The following is a 23567-nucleotide window of genomic DNA, read 5'->3' as shown; positions in this document are numbered from 1 at the left end:
CATGCGTTCATATTCGCTGCATTCATTTAATGTAGGTAGTAATTACATTTTAGAGCCATTAACTACTGAATACTGAGATTCTCTGAATTAATTAGGGTGTTGAACGTACAAGTGGAAAACAACAATGCTCCGCTGTATTCATTAATATCTGCAGTTTTCCTTTTTTTAAAGGATTCTATCCAGGCCTTTATCTTATAACATATTTATATTTTTAAGAGTATTCATTAGCTTCATAACATAATTGCCTAAGTCATACACTATGTGGATAAAAATATTGGGACACGTTGAGTTCAGGTGTTTCTTTTCTAACAGAGGTCTGTGATATAAAACAATAATGACAAAATAATACAGTTTTATATTTTCATAAATATTATTGCATTGGTTAGTTTGGTTTAAAATGTTATCTTTGCTTCCAAAATGCCTCAGAGATTTTAGCTTAATTTCTTTCAACATTGATTTTTTTTTTTTTTTTTTTTTTTGGTTTGGTTTTATCCATGACTGATTTTAAATGTTCTACCTCTAAATTTCTAAAATATTTTCCCTGCTTTGACTGTAAATAATAATTTTCTACCACAATTAACCGTCTACTTTCTTCATATCTCATTTAAGAAGAAAAATATCCCATTAAACTTTCAGGAAATATTGATGTTTATAAACTATATGGACAAAAATACTGAAACACATCATAGATAGATAGATGGATGGATGGATGGATGGATGGATGGATGGATGGATGGATGGATGGATGGATGGATGGATGGATGGATGGATGGATGGATGGATGGATGGATAGATAGATAGATAGATAGATAGATAGATAGATAGATAGATAGATAGATAGATAGATAGATAGATAGATAGATAGATAGATAGATAGATAGATAGATAGATAGATAGATAGATAGATAGATAGATAGATAAAAACTTTATTGTCATCACAAGGCTCTTCAGAACAGTGCAATCAGACTTGACATAAAAGAGAACATATACTAAACCACATCTCATTTAGGAAGAAAAATATCCCAACAATAGAGGTAGCTAAAAAAACAATTAAAAGCAGCTAAAACTAAGCTACAAAAGAAAAAAAAAACGCCATGAGGCTAATGATTTTGAATATTTAACATATAGACTGCTGGAAAGTCTTTATAGGGTCTTCACTGTCAGTATTTGCTCTTTTTCTCACTTACCTCTATCAGGTGCATTCACTGTCCTCTCAACACGGTGGACATTTCTAGTTTCTGTTTTAAATCATTCCATCATTGGATCAAGAGGAGAGAACATCCACCTGCACCACAAAACCAACAATGCACCTGGAACAGTAGATAATTTGGTGGTTGATGATAAGAAGAGATTATTGCGTGACCATTAGGGAGATTTTATCTATAAAACAATCAAAGTAAAGATTGTTAACTAGAAAGACAGTCACAGAAAAATGAGGGATCAAAAAGGAAAGAGTTCTTAGCTCGACTAAAGCATGTTTTCTTCTAAATCTATAAAAGTATTTCTCCTCCTGATGTCTTCACAGCTATGTTAACCTATCAGCTAATGCTACTGTGGGAATAATAAGAGCTGGTGGAAATGCTAATGGAAGATGAGGATGTGATTTTCATATTTGTAGTTGTGGTTCTTTTCCGTATGTGTCCTTTCTCATGAAGGTGTTCCCCTTATTTGGGTTGAGTTTTGGGAAATAATGACAAAGACATGAGACTATGATGGGGTTGTATAATGTAAACCAAAACTATAAAACTGGCTTACATTTCTGAAGTATAATTGCATTCCGGATTTTGCACAGGTTTACTAACATAAAACCTGTTATAGAGAATTATAACAACCGTGACAATTCACTCCTGTTTGATACGAGTGGCATGAAACATGGATATGTAGACCCACTAGTGATAATCCTGGTATTTGTTCAATTTCATCATTTCCATTTCCCAATAATTATTTATGATAGGAGTCCATGGTTCACACAGAAAAAACTCTGCACCTACAAGCACAACACACACACACACACACACACACACACACACACACACACATACACACCTGCTTTTTAGGGATTTGCGCAAATTCAGTCAATTTGTCAAATTTTAAGTATAGTTCATAATGCAAGACACACACACACACACACACACACTGGTATATTTACTTGACTGTTTCTATATGAGAGTTTGCTTTAAGTTTTGTGTAGAAAAAAATTAAAGACTGATGTCAACAATAAAGCAAAAGAGAAAATATTACAGCTGCAGCTATCAGGTGTTTTTGTAATCAATTAATATATAGATTATTGTCTTTGATTCGATTCAATTTAATGATTACTTGAGTAGGCGACAAATAATAGAAAAAATGTGAAACAGACGTGACTGAAAATGAAACTGTCCTTTATTCCAGAACCAGATGAAACATCAGCCACAAGAAATATAAAAGGAAATAGGAAAAATATTTATACAGGTTTTTAATAGATGTAGAAAAAATATCTATATACGTACACTAAAAGTAGAAAAGTATATATAAAAGTATATATAGATATAAACAACAAACAAGTCCATTGCAGTCTTCAGCACATTTGGATCCAAATTAACTGTGGAACTAACACAACTTTGTGTTTGTCCTGGCGTCGTGTGCATCACAATAAGTGTCCATGTGAAACACAACAGTGGAACCAATGTTTAGCAGCAGCAAAATTAAATAAACAAAGCTTCGATTCAGGAAAATTGTAATTGAATATTGTCTTTAATCGATTCAAGTCGATTGATTAATCATTTCAGCTTTGGAAATTGTGCCATTGCCCTTCTAAAGGTTTCACTTCATCTCATCTTCATGTTCATGTTGCTTTCATCTACATTTTAACTTTTAAAGTTTGCATAAATAAATTGAGGGGGACATGACAGTCAGCATTTTTATGGTTTGTTTTTTTCATTTTTATCAAAGCTCATACCACATAGAAACCTACAGTAGTTTTTCCTTCAAATGAAGCCGACAGCAGGTACATTCACTTGTAAAAAGGCTCAGATTACTGTTCTTCTACGTGACTTATAGTAGTTATAATAGTGTAGCTGACGCTGACATCCAGGAGAGGGTTCAGTAAAGGCCTGTAATTTTCTAAACTATCCACTCTTTTCTCACTTAATGGGCTGCGGCTACCTTGCTGGGAACCCGGTTAGTTTTCAGCTTTGATTTGCCAGAAAGCTGTCCAGCTTTCTTGACAGCCTTGAAAATAGCTTTATGGATAAACGGTGGAAGGAAGGCGGTAATGGAAAAAAGACGTTGCGGTGGGCTTTGGGATGGTTTAGATAGTAAGCCGTCTGCTGGAGGAGTCTCGAGTTCATTTGATGTTGAGAAAGGGAAGATTTGTAGGCAGCTTTTAGGGTTCTACAGCGATCATAAACCTGCCATCTTTTCCTCATGTGCGAGGCTGAGATGGCAGCTTAACTTTAGACTGTGCCGCGCCTTCATGTGTATGTGTGTTATTGAACTTGTGTCAGATAGCAGCACAGGACACATATCTCCTCTTAAGCCAGCAAAGAAATAGAGGGCTATGGCAGAAACAAACTATAAAACTGTCAGAAATCAAGCTGTCACTGCAGATAAAAGCCCAAGGGGGCGACTTGTTAGTGAGAGACGATCGTCGAAGAAAAGGAGCTGAATGTGACAAAGACTAGTGAACATCAGAGAGGAAACCGTCGCACAGATGAAGCTGCATTTCCTGCATTAATCTGTCGTCTTGAGAACTCGTGCAGATTATCCTCTTCAGAACACAGGAGTGTTCATGGGATGAGGGCTTATGTTTGGGGAAGTTTTAAAAAAAAAAAATGAAAGAAAATGAAATCCATGTTTTAAAGTACAGGTGCCAAACATACGGCCCGTGGGCCAAAACTGGACTGCTGAAGGATCCAGTCAGGCCCATGGGATGAATCTGTGAAACCCAAAAATTACTGAAGATATTAACAATCAAGGATGTTAAAATCATTTTAGTTCACTGGCCTTATACAGACCAATATGATCTAAAGTGGGTAAAACCAGTAAAATATTATCATAATAACCCATAAATAATGACAACTCCAAATTTTTCTTTTTTTTAGTGTACAAAAAAGTTAAACTACATGAAAATGTTTACATTAATAAACTATATTTTCACGAAAAATGGGAATAACTTGAACAAATATGAATAAGCTGAAATGTCTTAAAAGATGTATGAGCAATTTTAACAATACTTTGCCTGTTACTAAATGTTTTGTGCATTTGTAGATCCACTGTGATCTGTAGTTTGTTATGCATATGTGTAAATAATAAGCTGAGGCATAATATAGTTAAAATTGCACTTATTTTTCTTAAGACATTTCAGGTTGTTCATGTTATTCATATTTTTAAGGAAACTTTGTAGATGTAAACATTTTCATAATGTAACTGTACTTTTTTCACTGTTATTATTCAGATCGGATCATATTGGAACCTGAGCTAAAATGAGTTTAAAACCACTGTTTTAAAGGAACTCAATATTGGAGAGATCATTGAAATGGGCGTGTGCTGGCTTGTGAAACCTTCTCATCCCTCTGAGATTTGGACGTTGGTGGGTCGGTGACACTGACAGATGGAAGTAGAGAAGAGGTTGAGTCACTAATGTGTGGTTATATCCTTAAAATGTCAGATAAGGGTCTGAAGCATGAGCAGCCGACAGCCATCATCTGACTATCTTTGTACAAGGTCAAAGACAGGATGCATCACTCCATGTTCCAACAGTAATAAATTACAGATATTTATCTTTCTGTCTCTTTTTTTATAACATTATTTCAAGTCAGTCTGAAAAAACAGGACTGGGCAGCTTACCAGTGAATAAAAGTATATAGTGTAGATAAAGGGTTTTTATTATCACAGTCAGACTGCCTCAGATTCCACAGTTAATCTGCATTAGATTAGATTAGAAGTACAGGAAACAGGCTGCGGACTGCGTCGTTTGTGTTGATTTAACCCAGCCACCCAGTGGAAAAGATACGGTCATTGGTTACATTAAAAAATACTGGTGATCATGAATAGATTTAACATGAAACATGACTTAACACATATTTTTCAAATGTTAATCAAACTGGATTTACATGAAAGATTTCAAGTTCTTGGATATTTAAATGTGAGATTTAATTAAGCTTTAGGTGAAGTTTAGTTAGATTAAATGTAAAGCGTGTAACAATTCTTGACTATGTAAAAAAAAAAAAAAAACGCGCAACTTTAAAGAGAGAAAAGCAAAATGAGAGTCAACAGTCACCTTTTTTAAATACATGTTTTGTCATTTTAATTTGTAACTAACATTACATAATGTTAGAATTTTACTATTTTTTCCAGATGTTTGTATCTACGCTGTAAAATTTGACGAGTTGATCTTACTTTTTCAAATCTAGGAAACCGATTGCACTCAAAATAGGCAAGTAAATATGATCATTCGTCTTAAATTCAGTTTACTTCGTATCTAGTAATTAAGTTTATTTAATTCACTCAAACATGTCAAGTGTAATTAAATTGATCTTTCTAAGTGTAAGCAACTTAAATTAATGAAGAGAGCACAACAAAGAATAATTAGTTTGCAGGGTTATTTTTTTATTCAAACAAAAAACCCCAACAGCAACACACACCTAACAGCATCTCACTTTGTGCAGTAATCTACACCTGGCTTTTCTGCTTCCGTCCATAATAATATACATTATATAGTCTAAATGTCATCTAAAATTAACGTTTGCTTAACTACTCGGTATTATATAGGTACATTTTCTTTTTCCTGGAATGGATTAGAATTCCATGAAGAAACAAATGTTCAGAGAACGCAAACCTCCGCCAAGCACCCCGAATGGTGTGCATGTGTGGATCGACTATTTCTTTTTAAATGAAACAGTTTCAAGGTTGTTCCATACAGTAGAGCAAGTTGAAGCTTGGTACCAGTCATGTATCTGTCAAATTACATTCAATTCCAATCAATATTTGTTGAGTTATATTGAAAAATGTGTCGTAAATGGGATTTTCAATGTTAAATTGAAATGTCCACAGAGTCCACATTCCACAGTGGATGTGGACAATTTTGTGCCAGATAAAAGATATTGTTCTAAGCTACGGGTGGATCAAATTGGAGGCTAATTGGAGTTGTTTTGATTTTTTTATGACTTTTCAAAATTGCTCAATGATAAGAGATAGGAAAATTGTAGATTTTGTGACCTTGCTGTGACTTTGAACTTTGGCCTACTAGGCCCAAAATTTAATGGGTTCGTCCCAGGACCTAGGCCTATCTGTGGGTACAATTTGGTAAACATGGTTGTAATAGTTTTCTTGTAAAGTTGCTAACAAACGAACACGCAAACAAACAAACACACAAAGCAAAGTGATCAAAATACCTCCTGGCAGAGGTAATGATAATTCAGTATGATATTGTGTAAAGCTACCTGAACTCCTTTTATGGAGTAAAGGTTGCATTTACCTTTTTACCAAGTATTAATTCATTCCATTCTCAGTTTTTATGTTGAACACCTGATTTTCATTTTTATCACAGCTCTCCTCTTATTTTTTCACTCAACAATTTTTTCAAGCTTCTTACATGTAAGATTCATTTAGTGTTCAATAAATAATGAAAATCCTACCTCTTTCTGTAATCATTTCAAGACAGCAGCACTTTTTTCTTTCTGTATTTGTTACTTTGAAGGAATTAGTTATGGCTTGGGCTGTCGATCTGTTATAAAAGAATTTATTAATGGGACAATGTGCTCCAACTGCATTAAACTTGAACTGAATTGGACTTTTTAATATAAAATCATGGAATTAATGTAGAATGAACACAAAGGGAGTACATAGAAGTTGAAATACCAATGTTTAATGGGGGCTTTTAACTTTTAATGTGATTCTGTCCTGTTAATTAATGAAAACTAAGCAGTGAAAACACTGAAATGAAATTAGAAATGTCTCCAATGAAACGTCAGGTGAAAACATAGACTACAAAAGAAACAGATTTTCAGGTAGAATCATGTTTTGTCCATTTCCTTCAGTGGTTCAAGGTTCAATATGACACAATATGGGAACTTTAATGAACAGCTGTTTTGTATTTGATATAATAGGCATGTCATGCAGTCTATCATCCTTCCTTTATCAGCTTCTATAAAGTGTTCAGAAAGATTTAATTCATAAAAACAGAGAAAGGTGGGAGAAAAACAATTCATGACATCAAACTATTGTTAAAGGTTCCATGATGCAAATCATTTTGTTCTTGTACAGCATGAACTATTAAAATTAGGGGTTGATTTTGTTTTCATTTTAATCTCATTGTTTGGTAATTGTAATAACCCTGGTATTATCTGCATTATTAGTTTATTTGAACAAATATTTCAATTTCATTACAAATTCTCAAGTTATAGGTTCAGGTTCAGATTATCCCTTATAAGTTTGACGACACTAGTAGTAATATGTAACACATGTGTTTAATTAACCCATAAAGACCCAAACAGCCACTGGTGACTAAAACCATCTACTGATGTAACTGTTTAATACCTGTTGATCCAGTAATCCTATCAATACATGTAAATAATTAGTGTAAAATGCAGTTTGTCGTCTTTTCATGATCATCAGATATGACCCATTTGGACGTTCAGAGGCTCCGTAGTGAACTTGGAAACACTGTCATCTTCTACAACACTGACTCGCCAGTAAAACCCATGGAGTTGAATCAATGACAGTGGATGGAGACACTTGATTTATGTTTAGTTAATGATGTATTCTGCTTAAAAAAAGTCGCTTTTTCTTAAGTTTTCTGTTTTTAATTCAATAGTAAATGTACATAACTGTAAATTAACTACTTTTGTCACATTAACCCTCAACTTTTTTTTCGGTCAAAGTGTTTTTATTATTTTTGATTTTCGAGTCACAGAAAATCATAATACAGTCACTGTTGTTTTTTTTTTTTTGTTAACCCAAACCCATGAACATTCCCACCCTGTTGCACCAAAAAAAAGATAACTGACAGCAGTAATAATAATAATAAATAAATAAGGAACACAGATATCAGTCACAGACTTATATTAATAAGACTACTGTGGAATAAGTGAGGGATCTACCTCTTTTATGTGATTCAGAACAGGTTGCCAGGTACTGAAAAACTTACTGGCACATCCTCTTATAGAATATCAGATTTTTTCCAATGTTAAATGATGTAAAAGATCCAGAAACCAAGATTTAAATGTTGGATGTTGTTTAAATTTCCATTTTAGTAGTATGAGTCTACGAGCTAGAAGAGTGGTGAAGGCAATTAGATTTTTAGATTTTTGGTTAAAATGAAAAGAATGTAATGTAATGCCAAATATTGCAGTTGTTGCCTCAGGTTCAATATGAGACCCTGTTACATCAGAAAAAAATTTAAATATAGACTGCCAAAAGTTTTTCAGTTTTGAACAAAACCACAACATGTGGCTGCTTCAGCTTCATAGTGATCTCAAGTGGGATTCAAGTCCGATTTAATTTTTGCCAACTTCACTTTAGACCAATGCAGTCTGTGAACCACTGTGAACTGAATTACTCTATGTCTTAAACAGAATGAGGATGAATGAATGTTGTGAAGTATAGACTGCCATACATCTTCAGAAAACTCTATGGCCAATTCTTTCTCCTATTTTCTTTGAACACACGCAGAGGGTTCCAAATTAGAGGAATTGATTACAGTGCATATTTTACCAATTGTACATTAACCCTCAACTTTAATCTAAGGTATAATGAACATCTACATGATCAGTGAATTAAATATAAGAAAATACCAGGTTTTTACTGAAAAAATAGGACCAATGGCCCTGTAGCTTATCGGCCATATGAAAAGCTTTGGGAAATGTATCCAGATGCCATTTATTATCACCCAGTTATGTGTATTTATTATATTACAGAAATAGTCCATGTTTTGGTCATATTCCAATCAGATCTATAAAAAATTCAAATTCCAACTTGATATCATTGATACTTACTGATTTATTGGATCAATCCACTTCCTATCTCTTACAATGGGAAAATTTGTCAAAGTTGCACCAAATCCAGAATCAGATCTGGATCGAAATAATTTCAATACCTTGTGTTGACATCATCATACAGAAACTGTATACCAAGTTTGAAGTCAATCAGAACTGTAGTTTCGGAGAAGAAGACGATTGAAATTTTCTCCCCATAAGAGCCCATGTTAAATTTTGCGTAAGTTCCCGGATCCAGAAGAAGATCCTGATCAGCATGTGACCATTATGTTTTGGTCATCTCCCCATCAGGGCTGAACTGTAGAAATTTACACTGGATATCATTTATATTTACTGAGTTATTGCATCGATCCACTTCCTATCGCTTATAATGGGGAAATTTTTCAAAGTCGCACCAAATCCAGAATCAGATCCGGATCCAAATAATTTCACTGAGTTTTGTTGAGATCATCATAAAGAAGCTGTATACCAAGTTTGAAGTCAATCGGAATTGTAGTTTCGGAGAAGAAGACGATTGAAATTTTTGTAACAGACGACAGATGACAGATGACGACAGACGACGACAGACGACGACAGACGACGACAGACGACGACAGACGATGATGCCGGACGCCGCATGACGACAATAGCTTACGGCCTGTCGTCCAGTAAGCTAAAAATGCAGAATACAGAGAATAATATAATAAATGAAGATAAATCACTTAAAAAATCTTAGAAAGAAAAATTCATTTGGGAACTGTCACAAAAGTGGCACTGGGTCTTTATGGGTTAAATGTCTGGATGATCATCTTTTCACTGTGTGTTCTTTTTTTCTGCTTCGTGTCTCCGCTTTGGACCCTTTAGTGATGGAAGTCTGTCCACCAAGCAGATCGTTTTTCTGCAGAGACCCGTCCTGGGCCGAAAGAGGAGGGAGTCCAAGGTACGACCTCACATTCCTGTCTGTTTCTTGTCTCATATGTGGTGTCTCCCCCTGGTCTGGTTCTGTCACCTGCTGCTCATATATCCAAGGCCAACCCACCTCCACTTCCACAGATGTTTCAGTTTTATGTAGACAAGCACAAACACACACAGACACTGGACAAATACCAACAAACCCGTCTCTGTTTGAAATATCAGAGTTCTTCAGACAAATGTGTAGGGTTTGTGAGGTTTTGTGGCGACCCTGAATAGTGGTGATAACCTCTAAAGTTAACCTTTGTCCACGGTGGAATGAATCCATGTTGACACTTTCTGTGACCCGAATTTAAACTGCCATCACAACAACAAATTTAATAGGCCCAGGACTCTGGGAATTGCCAGTGTTAACAAGATTTTCTGTCCAGCTTTTTGCAGTTTGTCCCTTCAGCTTGCAGAGGTTGTTCGAGTAACTGTGCACATGTTGCATTAAAATATGTCTTGTTTATTTGGTCAAACTGCAGACCTTGAGGCTAGTAATAACTCCCAACAAAATTGCCTCAATTTCCTTCCCTGCATCAATGAGACTCATTTGAATTAGGTTGTTATCCTAGTGCAATATTAGATCCACCGTGATCCAGTCTTAATTAAGTCTACTGCTTCATGCCCTGCAGCACATTCAGAGCTAACGGTGAGTCCAACAGACATGCTAATGTAAATGTTACATCTTGCAGAAACTGATCTTCAAACCCAGAAGCAAGTCCAACAAGAACTGCATTAAAGACACAGTGAAGAACAAGAAGAAGAAAAAGAAAACGGAGAAGGACGCCGAAGACCCCAAGATCGTTGAAGACAGAGAAAATGATGTAAGAGGTGAGGGGCGGAGCTTGGATGAAAGGGCGGAGCCTATGGAGGAGGAGGCGGGAAAAGACAATGAAGAAACAAGTGAGAGAAAAGCAAAGAGTGAGGAAGACGGAAAGATTGACGACAGCAGTGAAATTAAAGTAGAGACTGTTGGTAAGACGGACAAAGCAGCAGAAATGAAAGCAGCAGAAGAAGAAGACAAGTCAGGAGGACCGACAGAGAATGGAGAGCCTCTAGAAATTCAGGAAATTGTGACTGTGGAGACAGATACCAAAGACGAGGAGGACGAGGTTAAAGCCGTGGTTGAAAACGGGGTCAAGTCAGATGAAGACGACCACGACGACCAAGAGGATCAAGCAGAAGAACCAGCGAGTGTGGAGGTTGTCACTAAGGAAGTTATGGCCGATCCACAGGCCACGCCGGCGGAGGGGACTCAGGAGTAGTCCCCAGTGGAGGTCCGCCCCCCACCCTACCTCTTCAGTCCCCCGTCTGAGGAACTGGTCCACACTGTTATCCCTGATCCAAATTAACGGGGGCTTCAGTCTCCATCGCTGCAGCAACCCCCCACCCCCCCCCATCCTCATTCATCAATAAACCCCCTGAAACCTGCTGCGGTGTGTAGCTTCAACACGCTGAGACGTGACCACAGATGTCACCCTACTGTAAAACCACACATACTGAATATATATACCCCAAAACCAGGACCAGGACCAGGACCGTCAATGTGGAGCCACTGGAAGACACTGGGCGCTGGAATCTGATGAGAATCACCCCCGTTTTTGTTTTTCTGGAGCAGATCAAAGATGGAAACAAAGATGTGCTCCGTTGTTTTTTTTAAGAATGTAACACAATGTTTAACTTCAACTCACAACCTGATATAAACCAATTAGACGAACCCAAAGTGTGTTGGAGCAGCTTCGTTCTCAATATTGGAGATTCTTCGTACTATTATGGTTTGGTTCAAGCTTTCAGTCACATCTACAGACCTTCAACGTTCACTAGTTTAGAGCTACAGCTACAGCTCTGTTTCCATTTATGCGTCATACTTTTGAAATGCTGCAATAACGGAAGGTGCACATTAGGCATTTAACCCCTGAGTGGTTTAGAAGTAAACTGATCTAAATAGTGTCGTCAAAACATGGCACTATAGATATGTTACAGTTGGCTGTAATAACCAGACTAGAAGCACAGCGTTTCGTGTATTCATTCTAAAATTTCTTTTGCTTTCTTTTCAGTAGCTAATAATTTAGTTTCTTTATCAGTCAATGCATACATTTAGATATCCTCTATATTGATATATGTGTTTTCATGCTTTATGGTAAAATCTGAAGAAACAGCTCGTCAGTGACACGACTTAAATATTAACAATGTCAAAAGTTAGAAAAAGGTGAAAAAATCCACATGCTCATGCTAGATTTAAAACATATTTTCAATTGTACTGTTTCCACCAACCATTTAGGCTCTAAATGCATTTAGAAATATGTTGATGGAACACAGGATAAATGACTCAATTAACTGTAAGTCGTTTTTAAAGTAAATTTCTCAAATATCTTCTGGCTCCAAAATCCAAAAGTTTGGATTTTCTGCTCTTTCTCTGTTGTGTAGTTGCACAATATGGTTTGAAAACTCCCCACCTTGACTTCTGGGTGACACATTCGACATTTAATGAGTTTTCTGAGGTTGTAGGAATAAAACATTTATAGATGAATTTAAAAATCGGATTTACTAATAGTGAAAGTATAAGGGCTGTAGTCCTCTGATTCATCCAGCCCCATATTTAAAAAAATATATAAATAAATGAATAAGAGTTTCTACCTCTTTTTGTGAATCTACCACAAAATATAAGTGGCTTATCTTTCCACCAACTTCCATGAAAATCTGTCAGATTTTTTGCATAATCCTGATGCACTATTGAAATTATTTTGCGACTCCACACAACTGACATGTCATGTTTTAGCTTTGACTGAGTCGGTTGCAGGATATGAACAGGATTTGGTTCAGACAGTTTACTTTGGTCAAATGTTGTATGTTTTTAAGAAACTTTCAACTTTAGACATGTTCAACATCCTGATCTTTTTTCAATTATTAACTTTATATCTAAGGTCATATGACCAATTAAAATATCCCCTTTTTCCATTTTTATTTGTGACAGGTGATTGTTTAAATGACTATAGTCTTATACTGACCTTGGTCATTGTCAAATAAATCTACCTATCTGTCTCTAAAGTGCTCAACAGTTTCTATAAAAGGATTAGAAGATGCTATGACATGAAGCACAAGTGAAATTTAAGAAAAAGGGTGACAAAAAAATGCTTCGGAGGCTGTATAATGAGATCTAAATTACCCAACAACACACTGTGGAGGGGTCAAAGATGTGACTGAAAGTTTGAGAAGAAAAAAAAGTACATGGACCTGATTTTTTTTTTTTTTTTTTAGCAGAAAAATTGCTCTTCTTACTTTTGAGAAAAACTTTTAGAAACCCCCAACTACAAGGTGCTCCTCGGGCAGATACATGACTTTTGTCTTGTCCAAATGTTCCACCCAGATGACGTCTGTTTCAAGGGAAACTTTTACCCGACAGTTGGACACTTTGAGTAGCTCCTCTGAACTAAAAAAATCAAAGAGTCTGAATGTGGACAAAAATCCGGCCCTGTTTCCGCCACATGACTGACAACATAAAGGCAGGTGTTTGAATGGAAACGCCGTGTGATTACAGACTGGATCACCGTCCGCCGCTCTTCGGTTCTGTGCACCTCACTTAGTTGTGATGTGGAAGGGACTTTGGAGAACACCGGCAGAGGTGATGGCAAAGGCGTTTGTTGCGACAGGCAATCCAGTGGGTAGGGTGGAGAGATAATTGTTTACGTGGAGCTCTAAGCCGTCAAGTGCTTCAAAGAGAGCTGATACTAACGCTTCGGTGGGCTGTGCTCAGCTCACCTTGCATACACAGTGTTCAATATTCAAAGCCAAGTTAGATAAGGATGTGAACTTCAGCTGAATGTTTGTAGCTCAAGGGCAGAACCCACATTTAGACACGCCGAGTTGCATTTTTACAAGTTTACATACGGGATTGAGGGTTCATTTCTGTCCAAAGTTACATTTTATAATTTTGTTTCCAGTCAGTGGTCATAAACAAAAGCACCTGACAATAAGGAAGCAAGGCTAAGATTTAACAACCTCCAGGTTTAAAGGTTAGAGTCACATGTGAGCCAGGCTTGAACTGAGGTTAGATTTAAGCCACATTTTTAGCATGGAAACTAGAAGATGTTCCCTTTCAAATGAAGTCTAAAACATACCTTTTGGCCTCACGTCTTCTTTTATAGCCCTAACGATAAGTAAAAGTTCATGAAAAGGGTGGATTGGAAAACATTCAAAGCTCTGTGGTCAGAACTGAGGCTCATGCTGCCTTCACGTGCTATCGGGAAGATCCTTTCCTTTCTTGTACATTTGAAATTACCAGTGTGTTGTGTTGTCGTAGCAAAATCAAAAATGGCTGACACACAATTTATGATGACTTGCTACTTGGGTAAAACAGTTTTGGACGTGTTAATTCATCTGCTACAGCCCTTTTTTCATTCATTCATCTTCTGAACTTTATCCTCAGAGGGTCACAGGGACATGTATACAGTGACATATATAGAGACGAACAACCAGTCACTTTCACATTCACAGTTATGGGCTATTTAGATTAAACCAGTTAACCTAGTAATGATGTCTTTGGAGGCTGGAGTACCAGGAGAGTACCCATACACACAGGAAGAACATACAAACTCCATTTTTTTTTTTTTTTTTTTTTTTTTTTGCAAATTGTGTAGACTATAAATGTGCAAAATCATCCGCTAACAGCAGCAGAATGTTAATAAAACCAGTGTTTATCATTTCGGGATTAAACCCTCATCAGTCTCCACCATGTTGAAAAGGTCAAAGGTTATTCTCACCTCAGCAACTCCTGTATTAAAATTTTTTCCCAATTCCCCATTGGAAATTATGACATGAGGGAGTGTTCAAGTGCAATTTTTGAGTTTGTAAGTAGTATTTCTCATAATTCCTATAGCACATGAAGGCAGCATTAATGTTTACAAAGACCACAGCTGAAGACTGAGAAAGAAATGGAGCAAAAAGACATTGAAAGAGAACAACTACTTCAATCAAGGGTAAAAAAAAAAACAACACAATTTTGATGCACATAGACCTTTGGTTTTTACGAGTTTACGTATAGGATTTAGGGTTAATTCTTGTCAAATTTAGGCAGCCTCAGTTTCAAATAGTGTCATAGCCTTACACTTCTGTCAAACCAAAATGGAAGTTCGTGAACCTTTGATTTGATCCACGTTTGACAGGATGTAGTTCGGGATGTGTTGAAGCAACGAGCTAAACACAAAAACTAGAAGACGCACTACTGCTAATTCAGTCAATTTGGCCTTCAACCCTAACCCGAGTTCCCTGGACGTTAAAAGGTTCATCTGTGTGGTCAGAGCTGAGGCTTACTGTTTACCGAAACTGAAAGTGAAGATTGAAAAAGAAATGAGGAAATAAAGAAAGAAGTTGAGAGTGAAAGACAACGACCACTGCACATAAGGGAGTCAAATAAAAGAAATGAATAGGCTCATTTAAAGTAATGGCCGTTTGCGTCCCACACTCGCCTGTGGAGATTCCCTTCATTATTTTACCTCCAGCTCTTTAAGCACCTCTTACCAGACATCGTTCCTGACAATAACCAAGTCATAATGCGCTGTTTCATGGCATCATGTAGCTTTCCATTTAAAGAGAAGGGGGGGCGGTGAGAGGTGAAAGGGAGGCGGGGGGGAGGTGGCGACATTCACGGCGTACAGCTCTCATTAGCCTGCTAATGGATTTTGTCAGTGGGGTATCTGTCAGGAATCATGCATTTCTAATGGGGGTCACTTATTGGGAGATGTATTGGCAGCAAAACACCTCAGTATGTCAAGCAAATAGCCTTCACATTTAAAGGTGATGTCATAGGGAACCATTTGCACTGAGGAGAAGGAGTCCTCATTAAAATGTTATATTTTGCAAAGAAAATACCCTCCATCCTGAATCTATTTATTAAAATGTTCCATTCAGTCAATCATGGACTCAAACTACCTGGTGCCACACATTACACACACACTGTCATTTGTCCTAGTTTGCATATTTGGTTTAATGACGATAAATGATACCTTGATCAAGAAAAATGTCTTCTTTTTGAGGGGAAGAACTCTTCAATTATACACAAGTAAGATTGATTACTGTCTGCTGAATAAGTGCTCTCCTTATAAGGATTAATCCTCCCGCCGCTGAGATTTTTCAATGTAAAATGGCAAATGTTTTTGTGTAGAGTAGAATATATAAAACTGTGACCAGTTTAGCCTTATTTCTATACTGTAAATGGCCCACACTCTGCTATTAGACATGTCCTTTAGAGGCACATTGGTGATTTAAGTGTTATGTTTGTTGTAGTCAAACAGGACAGTGTTGGTATTTTTGAAAGTGTTGTTTTCTGTTTCGATACTGGAAATCTGAGATGGAGGAGAAAAGAGATATGAAGTGTTTGTCTACATGAAGGTTTGTATGGAGCTACTTACCTGCTGAAACCTATGAAAACAACAATGATATTTTACAAATGTTCTTCATTTCACTCAATAAAAACAGGTTGGTTTACAAAGACAAAATGTACAACATAAACGAAAAACATCATGTTTCAGAAGCAGCTTCAGCATATCTTATCTTTAACCAGGCAATGACAAAAAGAATGAAGTTGTGACTTTATTCTCTTATCCTACACTGGTGTTGTGCATTTCTGCCAAAATTAGCTTCACTTCTTGTTTCAAACCAGAGACACAATGGCTGTTTCTCAGTATATGTTCTCGTCAGTTCTTTCGTTTCATTCACGCAATCTCATGAAATGTCATCAGTCGAGGCCCAAGTACTGTTCCAGGTGAAAGTTCGCACAAACCAAGAACCCATGGAATACCCAGATGTTGTTCTTGTCTGCTAGCTTAAACCAAGGATGCACTGGTTGGTGACTAGTGTAGACTCGGCTGGCAAATATCCCATGATGCTACTCTCGAATGCAACGGCAGCTTCTATGGCAACTTAATTCAGAAATGTTTCATTGAGTAGATGACTATAATGAGATGATGTTAGAACACGCGCAAGAAGCAGAATAATAAGAAAATACATCTTTATTACCATGACATGGGATTCAACGAAATTTGTTTCAGTTTTGAAAAATTAACAGAATGGATAAAAAACACAAATGATATGTAAATAGTAGTACAAATCAAATCGAGGGACATATTGTGGTGGATTGTGGGAAATACGTTTCGGAACCGATACAACAGAATCAAGGAGGAAAGTCCACAAACACTAACTGTTCCAATTACAGAGAGATTTGCATTCACAGAAGTCCATTCTCTAAGACTGTTCTTACCAAGATCGTACTCACCAAGTTCGCAAAACCAACTTGAAGGTGAACTTGATATTGAGAAACAGCCAATATTTTCTACACATGCAAACATGCAGCTACTTCCTGGCACCATTATCCCAATGAAATGATCTTATCTTTTACTAATTGTTTCATCAAATAAGAACATTTTTAACAGACAGGACAGGATATTGACAGTTCAATCTGCTAATGTTACTTAGTGAGCTTAAGGGGTTGGTGTAACAATGAAGCTTGTAAAAGGACATATAGCGCCACCTCTGTTGTGGAGGTCACATTACTCAGGACATTTGTGAGAAAAAGATGAAAAACTGTACAAAACATCCTGTACCTGTTTCTAAGTTTTAAAACCTCAAACCCGTTGGTTGATAGGTACTTTTTGTTTTTGTAAACCACACTGTTTTTGTTAGTCATTCATAGGTCTTTTGTAAAAGAATGTTTTGTTTGTTAAGTTTTGGCAGGAAATGAAAACCGTCGTATTATTTTTGAAGAAGTTTAGACGTTACCTGTCGTTGTGCCGGTTCTGTTTCTGGTTGGGTTTTATGTGGGCTTTGCTGTTCTGCTTAAACTTACTGACATGTATGTGACGCTTCGAGCTACCTCCCAACGGCCGACGTGGGTCATGAACCGAGGCGGGGGTCGACGAATGTGCCAACCCCCCCTTAAAAAAAAAAAACACAAAAAAAAAAACCCATATGCTCCTTGTCCTCTCGCCCTCCACTTACAACACCGTCCAAACCCGTGGGTGTGAGGTCATCGCTAATGGCAGAAAAAGGTCGAGGATCGTATTTGAGCCCAAATGGATTTTCCACAGCTGTACACAGGAGTTTGCACGAGCACACGACGAATAACCACTGATAACGATATCAAGTCATATCAAAATACTGTCTGTGGTATTTTCTTCTTTTTTTTTTTTTTTATTTGATTTTCGCAGCTGCTTTTAGCTTTCCGCTGTTTGAGCTTTAATAAGCACTTATTGTACTCGAGAAATATTTTATGCTGCCTCTTGCGTCTGAGCCTGGGAGCAAATAAGACTGAGCTGTCACTTTCACACTTCTGTCTGGATTTGACAACTCTGAATTATGAAAGGCGATACCGAAAGACGCCTTCTGATGTCTGATGAGATCATTATAAATATTTGAGGAAATTTCCCTGCTGAATCCTGGTCAAGTTATTTCACTAGATTTAATCAATGTCTTCATTCTCTCCGTCGTCAAGATAAATGTTTTAACTGTCATCTATCCTTTTAGGGAATATAAGTTTATTTTACCTCAGCTTTTCTTTTCTTTTTTTTTTTGTCTTTTTAGATGTGACTGTGACATATATCTTCTTTGGCACTCTGTGAAATCAGACAGATTATATTTTATATCTAAGGGAGCAGTTTGGAAATCAGTTAGCACCAAGGTGTTTTTTTTTCCGACTCCCACTACATTCCAGTGATTGTAACCTTGACAAAAGTTCCGAGCGGCCACACATCCGCCCGTCCTACCTGAGGCCACGGCCCCACAGCTCCATCTTCCCCCTGATAAGGGCTGATTGGTTGCAGTGTAGTCTGACCTCTGACACCAGTACACTCCAGGGACTGTGGGTAATTGTGATTTTTTTTTTTTTTTCATCCTGTATTTGAAAGGAAAACACAGACTGGGAGAGAAAAGTGGGGCAGGATGTGACACTTTATCAGTTAAATGATGCTGAACCGTGTTAAGTTAGCCATCCGTGAAAAGAAGCAGACCTTTGAGTAATGTTGGATTTACATATACATTTACAGCCCTCTCCCCATTTGTGTAGAAAAAAAAAGATAATATACAGTTTCCTGTCTTATATCAGCATAATTGTCGCTGAGCCTCAGTAGTGGCGCTGGTGCAATCGTTCTTGGTGATGCTGTTAAAAAAAAAAAAACTGTAACGGTTCATTTCCTGTGTGCAACTATGATGTGAAATGGGCAGAATAGAAATGACAGAACATGAAACAATAGGATGCCGTCATTTTTTCCTGTGTTGTCACTTTAGCTTGCTCACAGCCTCTGGAAACTGTTTTCTTCTGTTTTTCTTTGTCTCTGATGTTTTTTTATCACCTCAGCTGCCATCTTGAATGTCGAGTATCTTTGATCATGTGCTGTTGTCAGTTGCATAGCGGTGTTTGCTATCGAGGAGAAAGAAATATTCTTTATCTTTACTATCCTCAGTATGTCCACATTCCTATTGTTCATGACATCTGTACAATTTGTATATTATAAAATGATTTATATTTAATGTCTACACGTGTCCTGCTTCTTTTTTACTTGTCAGAGCTGTTTGTCGGGGCATTAAAGGTAACTCAGACTGTCGAAACGCTTTTAGGGGTATTTAGTAGTGTTGACACCATACATAAACAGGTTTTCCTAAACATTTAACATCTTTTGACCATGTTTACAATAGAGACCTGCTGTAAATTGCATCTGAATCTCTAAATGCTCAGATTTCTAGAGTGTGCAGTCATGTAATATGGACAGATTGGGGATTTTCCAAGAGGTAGAACATGACAAACCACGTGAAAAGCCAAAATATAATGTCAAATAGGCCCTAAATATCATTATTTTGTGGTGAAGTGTTTTTTATGCTTGCAACCAGTCTTTTTCTGACATTTTTTAAACTCATAAAAAATCACTGCTACTTTTGTGCCAGTTCCCATGTGAATTTTTCTCTCTTTTTAACCTTTCTGAAGTGATTTATCACCATTTATTATAATATTATCCTCTGTATTTTGTATTTTTCGCTGTAAATCATGTATTTTTCTATATTTAATTTAGATGTTCATGAAAACTCAGTTAATTCGAAGGTCATTATATCAAAACAGAAAAATGAAGTTACTTTTTCAGCAAAGATATCAATAACTGAACGTGAAAACAAGCATCTACAACTACTGTCACTGATCCAACTCCATGGGTTTTACTGGTGAATCAATGTTGTAGAAGACAATGGTGTTTCCATGTTCACTACAGAGCCTCTGAACATCCAAATAGGTCATATCTGATGAAAAAATACATTTTACAACAATTATTTACATGTACTGATGGGATTAATGGTTCAACCGTTATTAAGCATTTTAGGTCAGTGGATGCTTTTTGTTGCCAGTGGAGGTTTGGGTCTTTATGGGTTAAGTGAATGTCTGAGTTACGTATATGAGAATTTAAAGTTATACCGTATGATGTGGCATTTTTACACTTTTCTTTTGTCATCTTAAAATACTCCTAATAAGAGTGTATCCAACTGAAATATAAAAGAACTCCACCAGGTTGTGAAACTCAGAAATGTTTAATTCTCATATAGTTCTGATAAAAGTCTGACCAATCATTTTATTCGGTCCGAATAAAATAACTGGCCGAGCCTGGCTGAGCCTCCTGTCAATCATCCATTACTGCCGTTCTGCATCTTATATGGGTACCTCTGAATCTGACGTTTCACTCCCGCTGCTCCTCCTGTCACTAACCACTGAGTATCCAAATATACAAATAACGTAACATAAAAGGTATAACAGCTTCTCTCACCTTCTCTTGTGCACCATTTTTCCTCCTCTGCTTCCCTCAAATAAGCAAAGAGCAAACACCTCTGGGATAGAAATGACTGTAAATGAGCATGAGCCCCGTCCACCATACTGGTTTGTTTACATCTAGCTACCACAATTCCTTAGGCAGTTTAGTGGGACTTGCCTGGAATGCTACAAAGTCGTGAGTCGTGGCTTGAAGTCATGACTTACGGGCTCAAAAACCTGCCCTGAACGCAGCATTAGTACCGCTGCATGAACACCAGTTGTGTTTATTAATGAGTCATTTCATGGTGTGTTTCTATTGGTTGTTAAGTAATATAAGTCTAGCAGTTTCACACTTCAAGAAAGAAAGTTTCTTCTATTCAGTAAAACATTTTGGTGTTAAATGTTTTCATATCCACGGTGGTTCATATTCATCTGTTTCTTTGGCTATGTAGGTTTTGGTAAAGTGTTCTCGTACTCTCAGTCAAAGGAGGAAAATATAAACTGATGGATTCCTCCTGTATCCCTGAAAACTGGTTTTAAATCAGCAGGAACAATCATTTGTCCTTCTTTAAGTGCTGCCACTCCATCTCTGTCAAAAAACTAGCCATGATGTGTTCAGGTTCTGCCCAAGGACAGAAGCTGAAAAATCTTCAGAGAGAGAAAAAGAAAACTTCAGTCCATTGAACAAAGTACAAATAATCCAGAAAACTACAGCAGGGAGTAGAGACCCAAAGCACCAGCTCCTTGAAGGAAAGAGTGTTTTTATTTATTTTAACTGTGCTCCATCTGGTGATCACCTTCATTACAGTGGAAGCATTATAATAGATCAGCTTTATAGTTATTATGGGCCAACACTAAACAGAAGCAGACATGCCTTTACTGCATCATTCAGGCCCATACCTGTCCCTCATGCATCAATATTTCACATAAAAAATCCGGGACCCGGTACCCGTGATAATAACCCTACGGTGCTTATGAGCAGAACTATATTTACAGTTGAGTCAACACGGCCGGTGCAATCTATAAGTCATGAGCCCAGAGCCCAGGGGAGGGTAAGGCCTTTGCCTTGAACCAAAACCACAAACACCGAATCCATTCAGTTCATTACAGGAGGAGTTAATGGCTGCAGAGGCAGAGACGGGACCGGCACCGCGGCGCTCAACCCGTCACACACACACTGAGCCTGTGGTTTGGGTATTAAACTCATGACCCGGGGCGCTGCATCCCCAATGCTGCACACTGGAACTCAGAGGTAAGACTGAACATGGAACTGAGGGCAGCACGTCTGAATAGTGAAGAAAGAAACAACAAAAAGGAAAACATTTCATACACTGTTTGGAGATATTAGTAGACGGTGTTACCAAAGAGGCACATGTGTGCGGTTCTGTCTGTTATTGTACAACAGAGGAACAGATGATTAAAAATTCAAAGAGCTAATAAAAATCAGTCTGAGGTGTTTATATTGGCTGTGTCATGCCATAAAGTCTGAGGAGACACGTGAGTGACATTTGACACAGCACTGCCATCTAGTGGAGCTCCAGTAATGAATATGGCAACGGATACTGAGAGGAAAAACAAGCAAAAATGAATAATTATTATTATTATTATTCATGATTTAATATTAGATAGATAGATAGATAGATAGATAGATAGATAGATAGATAGATAGATAGATAGATAGATAGATAGATAGATAGATAGATAGATAGATAGATAGATAGATAGATAGATCGATCCTCTATATTTTGCATTGTTTCCCAGTAAAAATCATATATTTTCCTATATTTAATTTAACTGATCATGTAGATTTTCATAAAAGCTCAGAGTAAAGTTGAGGGTTGTTATATTACTGAAGAAAAAGTTGTTGTTTTTTTTCAGCAAATATATCAATAACTGAATATAAATCAAGAGTGTCCATCCACTGTCATTGATCAAACTCCATTTATTACAATATTACCCTCTGTATTTAGCATTTTTCCATTTTAAATCATGTATTTTCCCGCATTTAATTTCCTATATTTAATTTAGATGTTCATGAAAACTCATAGTGAATTCAAATGTTATTACATCAAAACAAAAAACTGAAGAACAAGTGACTTTTTAAGCAAAGATATCAGCAACTAAACATAAAAACAAGCAACTGCACTCACTGTCATTGATCCAACTCCATGGGTTTTATTGGTGAATCAGCGTTGTAGAAGATGACGGTGTTTCCATGTTCACTACAGAGCCTCTGAACGTCCAAATGGGTCAAATGTGATGACCATGAAAAGATGACAAACTGTATTTTACACCAATTATTTACATGTATTGACAGGATTAATGGATCAATGGTATTAAACAGTTTAGATCAGTAGATGGTTTTGTTCGATGGTGGATGTTTGGGTCTCTATGGGTTAAAAATAGGAGCCGGTTGCTTGCCTCCAAAAAAGAAAAAGAAAAAAAAAAAGAAAGAAAGAAATTTGGGCTGCATTTCTTTTTGAACATAATACTTAAGGGGAATATTCAGAACATGAACACAGTTTAAGTTTTAAGTGTAGCCTGGGACAGAAAAACTGATCTACAAGGCCACACTTTTTACAATCCTCTTAATTCTCATATTAGCATATCCAGTTTTCTAAGTGGACAATGCATGTGTCTAAGCAACAAACTTCAGTAAGTGTGAACTCAGACATGAGGTCAGCTGGAGTGGATTTATTACCATCACAGAGAGGCACTCTGGAGCTCTGTGGTACAGACTATAATCACTTGACTTGCAAAAATCTAGTGAAAACCACTACGGCGGTGTTTGATAACATCCTCCATCCGCACACACTCTGTTAGCAGATTAACTACTCAACGATTAATTAACACAATTACCTCCGTGTGTGCCAATCGGG

The 23567-nt window shown here is 37.0% G+C and overlaps 1 protein-coding gene across 2 annotated transcripts in view; it reads left to right on the top strand.

Annotated features, from left to right (window-relative positions):
- Window positions 1-11980, top strand: part of rftn1b (raftlin, lipid raft linker 1b) — a 272217-nt gene extending 260237 nt beyond the window's left edge. For both annotated transcript variants that reach the window (XM_030158789.1, XM_030158788.1), the window contains exons 9-10: window positions 9819-9894; window positions 10604-11980. In XM_030158789.1, the coding sequence (XP_030014649.1) occupies window positions 9819-9894; window positions 10604-11176 (649 nt within the window). In that variant the 3' untranslated portion in view covers window positions 11177-11980. The remainder of the gene's footprint in view (window positions 1-9818; window positions 9895-10603) is intronic.
- Window positions 11981-23567: the final 11587 nt, after the last annotated feature.

This window comes from Sphaeramia orbicularis, chromosome 16, assembly GCF_902148855.1.
Source record: "Sphaeramia orbicularis chromosome 16, fSphaOr1.1, whole genome shotgun sequence".
Taxonomy (NCBI): domain Eukaryota; kingdom Metazoa; phylum Chordata; class Actinopteri; order Kurtiformes; family Apogonidae; genus Sphaeramia; species Sphaeramia orbicularis.
This window is presented reverse-complemented; position numbering and strand designations above follow the sequence as displayed.